This window comes from Bos taurus, chromosome X, assembly GCF_002263795.3.
Source record: "Bos taurus isolate L1 Dominette 01449 registration number 42190680 breed Hereford chromosome X, ARS-UCD2.0, whole genome shotgun sequence".
In the NCBI taxonomy this organism is placed as follows: domain Eukaryota; kingdom Metazoa; phylum Chordata; class Mammalia; order Artiodactyla; family Bovidae; genus Bos; species Bos taurus.
The window spans coordinates 18779150-18791324 of NC_037357.1; the positions used below are offsets into that span (position 1 = coordinate 18779150).

The window sequence follows — 12175 nt, forward strand, 5'->3', positions numbered from 1 at the left end:
TTCAATTGTTTTCTGTTGTAAATGTGTGCCGATTCCTTATAATCAATCTCTTTCTGAATCTTTTTCAGTCTCTTTCTCTCTTTACACACACACACACACACCACATAGTACATCTTATTAGTTCTGTTGCTATGGAGGACTCTGACTAATACAAATGTTGTATTTTATATTTCTTTTAAAATAGATAAGTGCCTTTTATTTGTGTCTTCAATATTTAGCTGAATGTAATGCTGTATCAATTATCTGATTAAGTTCATTCCTAGTCTTCATTTATAAGATATTTACAAATCTTTCTTCATGATATTTTTATTGTTCCTCATCCCCTCATGAATGATGTGCAAGTGACTGTTTTTATGCATTCTGAATGTTAGATTTTCCAGCCTTCAATCAGAAATCTTATCGTGAAAAACAATGTTTTAATTTATCTTGTCAGTTTGTTTGAATAAAATTTAGACGAATATTTTATTAAATGATTAACGGTCATTTGTAATGTATTTTATGGATTGCCTGATGAGGTCTTTTCTTATTTGGCAGTTGAGGAGTCTCCCTCAAGTGAACAGGCAGCACTTGATAAAGTGGATCTCAGCCTTAAAAGAAGACTGAATGGTACAAAAATGTTGATGGAACTCAAATTTTTAGTATTGTATCATCTCAGCCTGTAGATTTTAATTCTCACTTCACAAGCTGATGTTCCAAAACCAGTGAAAACCATTAAAATCACTTTCATCCTCATGTGAATTTGTTAACTAATGTTATAAAACTTGCTTTTATTAAAAAATGGTGTGCAACGAGCAAGATTTTCAAGTTGTACAATCTTAAAAAGGTATTCCAGATGAGTCAAAAACTTATAGGATTAAAAATTTAAAGAAAATCTGTAAGAGACAATTGGGGTGTTTCCTTTGTCTTGGTTCAGTGTCAAATTGAATATAACAATCACAGAAATCCATTTGGTTAATTAAAATGTCAACAGTTATATTTGTCCAGAAATGATAATTCAAGGCAGTGAAAAAATATTTTATATTATTATGGATTATTACAGCCATGAAATCAAAAGATGCTTGCTCCTTGAAAGAAAAGCTATGACAAACCTAGACAGCATCTTAAAAAGCAGAGACATTACTTTGCCAATGAAGGTTGTATAGTAAAAACTTTGGTTTTTCCAGCAGTGTGTGCGGGTATGAGAATTGGACCAAAAAAAAGGCTGAGCACAGAAGAATTGATGCTTTTGAAATGTGGTGTTGGAGAAGGCTCTTGAGAGTCTCTTAGACAGCAAGGACATCCAACCAGTCCATCCTAAAGGAAATCAGTCCTAAAGGAATTCATTGGAAGGACTGATGCTGAAGCTGAAGCTCCAATCCTTTGGCCACCTGATGCGAAGAACTGACTCATTAGAAAAGACTCTGATCCTGGGAAATACTGAAGGCAGGAGAAGGGAATGACAGAGGATGAGATGGTTGGATGGTATCTCTGATTCGATGGACATGAGTTTGAGCAAGCTCCGGGAGATGGTGAAGAACAGGGAAGTGTGGCATGCTGCAGTCCATGGGGTCGCAAAGAGTTGGACATGACTGAGCAACTAAACAACAACAACAATTATTACAGATGCATAATATGTACACTAATACTTAATACAAACAGGTAAGCAAAACTTAGACCAAAAAATGTGCATCATATAAACAGATTCACCTGAGAAGATAAAAGACAACTGAAATATAAAGATACAAAAATATTTCCACTGTAGTGGTAATGAAATATTGTCAGTTAATGCACTTATAGACCCACCATGTAATCCATCATGTTCAATTGCTATTAAAAGAAAGTCACTGCTGGTGGAGTTGTTACACGATGGGAAGGACATACACTGTTTAAAGGAGCTTGAAATCTGCACAATCCTTCTGAAAATGAATTTGACCAAACTTTAAAAATGGGATTTCTTTATCTGAATCTTCCCTGTACTTTGATACTCTTGGTTCTCTTGCTGTTGGCAAAACCTTCCCCCAAACAACTTAAGTCCTCTTCATACTTAGCCTTTCTTTCAACCCAGAGAACTCCTGAACAAACCTCCTCGCCTCAACTGCCACATGGGCCCTTGTCTTTTTATTTTCCAGTCTGAGATAAGAATGTGTCTCAGTAAATGAGCTTGTGTATTTAAGAAACAGGAGGGTGGAATGGCTGGTGCAGTAAGGAGAGGTGTCTGAGTTTGGGAGGAGGTGGGTTGGGAGAAAGTAGGCAGGATAAGATTCTCATAGAAACTTGTTACCTCCAGCACAGTTGAGACTTTCTTCAAAGTGTGATATTGTAGCTTCCTGAAAAATTTCCATTCTCAGGACAGTGTTTATTTAATCTAAGTGGGAGATAGCTATGGGAAAGCCCTATCCTCAGGGCATTTACTTAAAAAAATCAGAGGCAATTTTTTCACATCATGGCTACCTGAGGTTGCCAACATCTTATATTTTATTCAGGAGAAAAAGACAATGAAAATATACCAATAAATAATCATTTATTTGTGATTATCTGTTGAAGCAAGCCATCCTTCACTAACCCTATGTTTCAAAATTTTTCATAGCATTTTTCATTGTTTACTCTTCCACATGAATCTTAAAATCAGTTCATCTAATCAAAACAAAATCTTCTTGGTGTTTTTGTAGGGTGATGCTGGAGGGAAAAATAGTGCCTGTACTTGATTAAACACAGTATTGCCTCAGGACAAGATCCCATTACTAGTCATGTGTTGGAAGTATAATTTAACTCAGGGAAATTTAACAACTTTATGACACTGAGTCAACCTGTCTCTGGGGCTATCATTCCATTTTTTTTGAGTATTCTTTGCACCCCTCTTTAGCATTTAAAACATTTTTCATGTGGTTTTTACACTTTAAAAATACATTCCTAGGCACTATTTGCTTTGAATTTCTTTACTGAATAGAGTCTTTTACCATTATGTATTTTAACTGGCTATTTTATTTATATATGGAAGCTGGTGATAAATTTATATTAATTTTATACTCAGTCACAACATGGAATTCAGATATAACAGGTAATGGTTAAATTCCTCTCCTCCTTTCCTATTTCGTAAAACTCTTAGTTTTTCATTTCCTTTATCCTTATATTGAACATGTATAAAATTGATTTTGGAAAGCATCCCTCTTACATTTGCCTTTCTCTACTGATTAGTCTCTTTTGGTCTTTTAATATAGCAAATTAGGAGATTTCTTAACGTTAAAACTTCCTTACATTCCCTGGTCATGGTACATCTTTCTATGAATATGCTGCTTTAATTTGTGTTAGCTAATATTTGGGGCTTTAACATTAATATGGCAGGCAACCACATCCGCAGCATGGGTGCCAATAATCTCTGGCTGAGAGATGTATGAATAAACAAGAAAATGTGTTCACAACAGAATCTTAGGCAAGGGGCTTCCAGAGGCCGAGGGTCTTACAAGAAACTCAGAAAGACAAATAAGGAGCCCACAGAGAGAGTGGGCACCAGGCCTACTTCTCTACTCCAGAGGGGCCATCCCTGGCTTCTACAAGTGCTGCGAGCTCCGCCTGGACTACTCCTGTGGCTCCCGCCCCACACTTGAGTACCGCCTTAGGAAAATTTAGCCCAGCCCCTTATAATCTGACCCCGCCTCCTCGAGCTAGTATTAGCCTCGCTTCCTTCCGCTACTCCCGACCCACCCAACTAGACCCAGTGTCGCGCCTGCGCCATAGCAAGAACTAGGCCTTGTGGGCGGAGCCCCGAGGCGCCAGGCACCGCCTAGGCCCCAACCCACTCCGGGCCCGCCTCCACACATACGCACTTCCCGCCACGCCTTCTCGCTGACCCTAGCTGAACCTCGCCAAGCCCAGCAAAGAGAGCCAGGCGCGATGGACGGCCGAGTGCAGCTGATCAAGGCCCTCCTGGCCCTGCCCATTCGGCCTCAGACACGTCGGTGGAGGAACCCGATCCCCTTCCCCGAGACGTTTGACGGCGACACCGACCGGCTCCCGGAGTTTATCGTGCAGACGGGCGCCTACATGCTAGTGGACGAGAACCTGTTCACCAACGATGCCCTGAAGGTGACGTTCCTCATCACCCGCATGACCGGGCCAGCTCTGCAGTGGGTGATCCCCTACATCAGGAAGCAGAGCCCCCTCCTCAACGATTACCGGGGCTTCCTGGCCGAGATGAAGCGGGTGTTTGGATGGGTGGAAGACGAGGACTTCTAGGCCGGGAGCGCCTCGGGTCTGGGGGCGGGTGCTCGGGGGAGGGTCCGCCGCGCCAGTCGCCGCCTCCCAGATCGCCACAGGCGTCCTCCCGCCGTGTCCCCCCTCACCTTCGGGTGGCCGCGATCTCCCCCGTGCTCGTGTCCCCTCCCGCGTAGTGCTTGCCTTTGTTCCAGGAATAGCGCTCCAGATTCCAGCTGCTGCCGCCGCCCTCTCGGGTCAGCCCGGCCTCTCCCTTGCACACTTGGACTCGGTCCTGCTCTCCAGCTGCGAGCTGGGCTCTTGTTACCCACTGGGCAGACCACCCACACCCGGCCGCTGCCAACCGCCCGCCCCCTGCCAGACTCCCAGGCCCGCCTCCGGGTGGCCAGAGACGCGCTGTGGCGGCCATCACCGTGCACCGCATTCCACCCGCAGCCTGCAGCCTTTGGCGATCTGGATTCACCCGGGAAGTGTCTGAGCTGGCCACAGCCTCTGGACAAACAAGGATTCCAACAGCTTGCCACTGCTCTGGAGGAGTCGGCCAGACCTTCACCTGTGATGGGACCCAGGCCTTCCCTACTCCCAGAGACATCTTCTGTTCCTGCTGGGTGTGACCGCCAGGTCCCAGGGCTGCCTGGCAGTCAAACCGAATCACTCATTGTCTCCTGTGGACCCTTAGTTTCACCCAGAATACAATTGTCTTCTGAATGTGCAGTATTTTCTTAGTTATGTGTTTGTTGGTCAACAATATAACTCATATCTCCCCAACTCAGCACTACTTGGAGAAAAGTCTTTCTTATTTTCAATAAATGTCAGACACTATTTAAAAAGAAATTGAGTCTCAATGAATATGACATTTCTCCTTCCCTATTCATGTAAAAGTGGTTCAGAAGATGTATTTCTTGCTTTCCCATGGGTGATGTTAGAGACACTCTCCTTTCTGTTGAGTCTCGCATATAAAATATCAAAGTCAGTATCCTGAGGTGTTCCTGAGGATGGAGACCCCACTGGCAACTGTTCAATCATGGATGATGAATCCTTTAAACCAGTTAGAATTGTTTCATGCCTTTTTAATGGATCTTTACTTTGGCCATGGTGATGTGAGAAGTCAGTCTGGAGGCTTCTCAGAAAAGCTTTCATCATTTCCAAAAAGCCACTGGAAAGCACCCGAATTGTTACAAACCATTAATCCCACAAAGATAGTGAACAATGTCATCGTTTTACTTATCCCAATATTCAGGGAGCCAGCAGAATGATACAGGTGCTTTTGAAAAACATTTATAGAACCTTCATTATGTAGGTAGTGGGATGGGAAAAGGTGTGCAAAAATGATATTGTTTACACATAAACCTAGTTGATAAACCCTGTGGAACAGTAAAAATATAAACTTCCCTAATGAGCAGAAAAAAAGTCCTCCTTCCTTACTTATCTACAGTTTAAACTCTTATAGTACTGTAGAAAGCCTGTGCTCCCTTACAAATGGTTGGTCAACAAAGTTAAATATCCTGTGTCAGATGATACAGGGGTGAGATAAAATAGACAAATCTCTGGTGTGATGTTCAAAGGTTGTACAATCTAACATTTTGTCTCATTTCTAAATTTTGGTGATTTTTCCAGAACATAGGATAGAGAAATAAATCACACCAGTGTTTTTTTTCACTTTTTTCCCTCTATCCATCTCTTTCTTCATTTGGACAGGTAAGCTTTTGCCATTCATGTGTTGTAGTTCACAAGACAACATTGAGATGGAGGTATGTTACTTGCATTATGTGTCTTGATTTTTTTTTCCTCCAAATACTGAAACCACCATTAACTTACAACTTGGCATGTATTAGGTCAAAGTCTTAAAGTCAGAAGCAAAATTTGAATCACTTAATGAAATAAAGTTTTATGATTCATGGGTTCTTAAAATAATTGACAGCTGGCTAATTTTGAGGTTCCAATTCAAGTTGCTGGCAGTCAGCTGACCTGGATGGGTATGAAAGATGATTGATTGTGTTAAGCATAGTCACTGTTTGGTTTTAAACATCAGACCAGATCAGATCAGTCGCTCAGTCGTGTCCGACTCTTTGTGACCCCATGAATCGCAGCACGCCAGGCCTCTCTGTCCATCACCAACTCCCAGAGTTCACTTGAGACTCACGTCCATCAAGTCAGTTATGCCATTCAGCCATCTCATCCTCTGTCGTCCCCTTCTCCTCTTGCCCCCAGTCCCTCCCAGCATCAGAGTCTTTTCCAATGAGTCAACTCTTTGCATGAGGTGGCCAAAGTACTGGAGTTTCAGTTTTAGCATCATTCCTTCCAAAGAAATCCCAGGGCTGATCTCCTTGCAGTCCAAGGGACTCTCAAGAGTCTTCTCCAACACCACAGCTCAAAAGCATCAATTCTTTGGCGCTCAGCCTTCTTCACAGTCCAACTCTCACATCCTGAAGTGGTTTGAGAAGTGGTTGGAAGCAGTTTATGGTATAGATCCAGCATGTTCCCTACAGTCTGTCCATCTGGCTCTCGAGGTAGGTAGAATGACCTGGGACAACTGGCGATCCTTTGAACAGTGTTGGTAACCCCTTGCCTCCCTCAAGAAAAATGCCCCTGCAGTCTTCCTCCTGCCAGAATGGCTCTGTTAGGCATTATTCCTTTGTCTATACCAGTTGTATCATCCCAGTTCCTTTTTTGTGATACAAATGTTTGGGGGAGGCAATATTTTGCAAGAGTTAATCATGATCTTGAAAGCATTTGAAAGATTCCATAAAGGGACAGAAGACGAAACAGCATTTGTAAGTAGAGAAGGGAGGTTATTTTTCATTAGTGTCTCAGTTCAGTCTGCTATAATAAAATCACATAGACTTGGTGGCTTAAACAATAAAACATTTCTTTCTCAGAGTTCTAGAGGTTGGGAAATCCAAACTCAAGGTGCAGGTACATCAGGTGTCTTTTGAGGGCTCATTTCATGGTTTGGAAGTGGCTGCCTTTTCTCTGTATTCTTAGATACATGGTGGAGAGAGAGGGAGAGAGAGAGAAGTCCTATCTCTTCCTCTCAGTATAAGTATACTAATCTCATCTGGGCACTGCAATCTCATGCAACCTTAGAGCTCATCTAAGCCTAATAACCTTCCCAAATGCCCTACCTTCAAACACCATCACTTTGGGGATTAGAGCTACAACATATGGATTTGGGAGGAGGAATACAAACTTTTTCATAGCAATTACTTTGCCATCTCACCTATTACAGTTGTCGTTCATGGTTTGTTTCCCTAACTTCCTTCTCAACAATTTACTCTGTCCTCCACCATTAAGCCCCACCTCAGAGGTGAATATCAAAGGAGAGAAAAACATAAAGACTGATGAAAAGAAGGGGAAATAAAACATAAGATGCATGAGGGAAAATGCAATTAAACTTTTTTTGTGATAGGGCTTGGGGCCAATATTGACTTGAACTCTTAAAGTTAAGATATTACACAAATTTTGTGACACATATACAAAAAATTTCATATAGGAAATACAGACACAGAGGGGACAAAGTGGCCTTTGAGTGGTGCATGTCTTGAGATCTTAGATTCCAGAGCAATCCTGGTGGAGAAAACTTGTTTAACAAATAGTTTGCAAGTATAACTCTCAAACTGTTAAAACCATAATTCTCACACAACTTGTTGATGAGTACCTGTCAAAATTATTTAATGCATTATTCAGGAAACCAGTAGAATGACAGAGCTCATAGAAAAAAATCATTTATAGATGTGGAGAAAAATAATGCACTAACATGATTGTTAATTTATGTATAAACCTGGTCAATGTCTAGAAAACTATCACATCTTACTAAATTTCTACAAACTAATTCATTAAATCTACAGAAGTGGGGTTTTTTTTTTGAAATTTTCACAAGACTAACTTTCTTCCATTTTAAAAATGTCCTTGAATTAGAGATGAAAGCCTATATCATAACAAAATGGACAACTATATTGAGATATAATTGGCATACCATAAAATTCAGCCATTTGAAGTGTACAAGCCAATGGCTTTTAGTATTTACAGAGTTATGCAAAGTGCTCAACATAACTAACTTGCATAATCAGGGAAATGAAAATCAAAGCCACAATGAAATGTCACCTTACACCTGTTATGATGGTTATTATCATAAAGACAACAACTAAATGCTGGCAAAGATGTAGAGAAAAGATGGACCTTGGCACGCTGTTGGTGGGGATATAAAATGGTGCAGCCACTATGGAAAATAGTATGGAGGTGAAGTGAAGTGAAGTCGCTCAGTCGTGTCCGACTCTTTGCGACCCCATGGACGGTAGCCTACCAGGCTCTGCGGTCCGTGGGATTTTCCAGGCAAGAACACTGGAGTGGATTGCTATTTCCTTCTCCAAGGGATCTTCCCAACCCAGGTCTCCTGCATTGCAGACAGTTTACCGTCTGAGCCACTAGGGAAGCCCTAGTATGTTGGTACCCCCCCAAAAAAAAAGTGAAAACAGAACTACCATATGATCCAGCAATTCCACTTCTGGGTATTTACCCAAAGGAATTGAAATCAAGATCTTGAAGAGAGACCTACACCTCCATGTTGATTGCAGTATTATTCACAATAGCCAAGATAAGGAAACAACCTAAATGTCCATCGATAAGTGAATGGATAAACAAACCGTAGTACATACATACAATGGAATATTCTTCAGCCTTAATAAGGAAACAAACTCAAGTTGGCTTGAACCCAGGTATTTCGCTTAGTACTTCCTGGTATTCCCTTGCTCAATTTCAACTGTGAATTGCTGCACATTTGTAGCAACCCCAACCTATAAGGATATGGCTGCCAAGGACTCAAGCCCTCATAACCAGGTAAGCCATCAAGACCTTCAAGATGAAATCTGAAAATGATGGAATTTTAGGCTGGATAGTGGAGGAGGAAGAGAGCGAGTCACAATTGTGGCCTGGAGATCAATTACAGCAACAGAGGCTGTAGCTCATTACACTAACCTACATCTTCTAATGGAGAAGGGCATGGCAACCCACTCCAGTGTTCTTGCCTGGAGAATCCCATGGACAGAGAAGCCTAGTGGGCTACAGTCCATGGGGTGGCAAAGAGCTGGACATGACTGGGCAACTAAGCACACATCTTCTAAGTTTCCTCTCGGGAAGAGAGGCCATAGGAATCATGAAGATGCTCCCTTAACCTGCACAGAGAAGTAGATCCGTGCTGCACAAGACGCACACTGAAGTACCCATAGAAGATTACCACTCAGATCTCCTTTCTAGACAACATTCTATGACAGTAAGAATGAGTAGCTGCCTTCCAGCTGCTGTACTTTTAGACCCAAAGTAGTCTTCACACTGAGGTCATGCTCTCTTAAGGCCGATACCAGCTAATGACTCAGGAGAGGACAGGTACTAGAGTTGGACTGTTCCTGTCTGACACAGGACTCCAATAACAGACAATATTCGCCTGAATGATGTTTTTTTTTTTTTTTTTTTCAGAGTAAGGCTCTTCCTTTCTTCTCTCTCTCCTTGTACAGCCTAGCATCATGGACTGAAGGCTCTTCCCACCTGTCCCTTCTTCTCTTCTTTATCTTCCACAGGTGTTTCCCCCAATAAAGAATGTCTAATTCTATCTCAGCATCTGCTTTCTGGAGGGCTTCAAATCACAAAAGGCAAAAATTATAAACTGGACTTTATATAAGCTATGAAAAACATCATATTTGAAAATTTAACTTTCAGAAAATTGAAAAGCAAGATACAGATCTAGAAAAAAACATTTGGAATACATATATCTGACAAAGGACTGTTACCTAGAATATGTAAAGAACCATTATACTCAGTAATAAGAAGAAAAATGACAATCAAAAAATGGCTAAGGGATGTGAACAGACCCTTCATCAAAGAAGATATATAAATGGGTAATAAAGGCATGAGGAATAGGCATAATATTACTATTCATCAGGGAAATGAAGATTAAAAATATAATGACATAAGATTCACATGCACTAGAATGTCTAAAATTAAAAATACATTAAAATAATGACAATATCAAGTATTGGTGAGGATGTGGAGGAACTGAAAGTTTCATATATTGCTGGTAGGAGTGTGGAAAAACCATTTTGGAAAACAATTTGGCAGTTTCTTAAAGTTAAATATACATCAATCATGTATCTTAGAAGTTTGCCCTAGAAATAAAAACATATGCTCAAATAAAGACTTGCACCCACATTTTCATCAAAAAGGTTAATAAATAAAACAAATATGGTATATACATACATTGGACTACTATCTAGCAGTAATATGCAATGAACTACTGATGCATGCTATAACATGGATGAACATTAAAGCATTGTGCTAAGGTGAAAGAAGCCAGGCATATTCCATTTGTGTGAAGTCCTGGAATAGGAAAAATTAATCTATAGTGCTAGATTGCTTGGACTATGGGTGTGACTGGCTGCAAAGTAGCACAAACATTTTGGAGTGACAGAAGTTCTATATCTGGATTACAGTGGTATTCACACACATATACATATGTACATACATCTTTACATATGGTGGTATAAGGCCTAAAGTTAAGGCCCAATATTGTGTGCTCCCTCAACATCTGGGGAAACCAGGAGGACCTCAAATGTCCTAACCACAAGTTCCCCTCTCCAATCTGCTTCCATGTAGAAGATTCTCCAAACAAGCAACTTCTCTGATCACGGAGACCAGGCACAATTCTTGCTTATCCCTGAGTAGAGGGTTTCAATTTCCCACCAGCATGAGGAATTATCCAAACAAGCCAATCATATCCTCCCCTGGGAAACAGGGGCACCGTATCCTCTTGATACTACAAAGCCTGCCCCCAAAGCCCCTGCTTGCTCCCTCAGTTCCCTAATGCAACCCCTCATGTGGTGTGCAGTGTCTTCCTCCCCTGAGTTATGAGTATATGTAACCAATAAACTATTGTTGATCTTGTTTGCCCAGTGTCAAGTGTCATGTGCTCAGCCATCCCCATAACCCTAGAGAAGGAATCCCTCCCTCGCCAGCAGGATGCATAGGAGGCAATTAAAACACACATACACTTATACACATATACACACATCCCCAGGGGATATGTTCCAATACCCCCAGTGAATGTTTGAAGCCACAGTTGGTACTGAACCCTCTACATACTATGTTTTTTCCCTATACATACATGCCTATGATACAGTTTAATTTGTGTTTGGCACAGTAAGAGATTAACAACAATAGCTATTAATAAAATAGAGCAAGTATAACAATATACAGGAATACATGTTATGTGAATGTGGTTTCCCTCTTTCTTAAAATCTTATTGTGCTTTACTCACCCTTCTTTTGTGATGATGTGAGATGATAAAATGCTTACAGATGAGATGAAATGAAGTGAATGACATAGGCACTGTGACACAATGTTAGGCTACCATTGACCTGATATGTCAGGGGGATTATCTGCTTCAAGTGATCCTGGATCATCAAGCCATGATGATGTGGAGTGCTGGATGGCAGGAGCAGATGATGTCATGCCTGGGGATCCCAGGCGGTCTGAAGAGGGTGAGGTGGGCCGTGATGATGAGAGATTTGATCACATTATTCAGAATGGCACTCAATTTAAAGCTTATGAATTGTTTATTTCTGGAATTTTCCATTTACTATTTTCAAACCACAGTTGGCTGCAAGTAACTGAAATCACAGAAAGAGAAACTGAAGACAAAGGGGGAATCTTGTATGTATTATATATTATTTTAAAATGCATTTCAAATTGTATTGAAGTGTACACTTAACATGGGTGATTTTATTGCATGTAAACTGTAACTCAATCTACAGTTGATTTTTAAATCTGTAAAAAAATATTGAGTTGAATATCCACAATTTAATGTGTCATTCTATTTCAACATAGTGCCGTACAAAAGGTGGAGGAATTATGAGATGCTTACTAGCTGCTGCTGCTGCTGCTGCTGCTGTGTCGCTTCAGTCGTGTCCGACTCTTAGCGACCCCATGGACTGCA

General features: G+C 41.1%; 1 protein-coding gene across 1 annotated transcript; it reads left to right on the forward strand.

Moving 5' to 3' along the window:
* Positions 1–3830: 3830 nt before the first annotated feature.
* Positions 3831–5021, forward strand: LOC615809 (retrotransposon Gag like 8C). The gene has a single exon (NM_001205276.2). It carries the CDS (start codon positions 3871–3873, stop codon positions 4210–4212), a length of 342 nt encoding a protein of 113 aa, NP_001192205.1. The 5' UTR covers positions 3831–3870; the 3' UTR covers positions 4213–5021.
* Positions 5022–12175: the final 7154 nt, after the last annotated feature.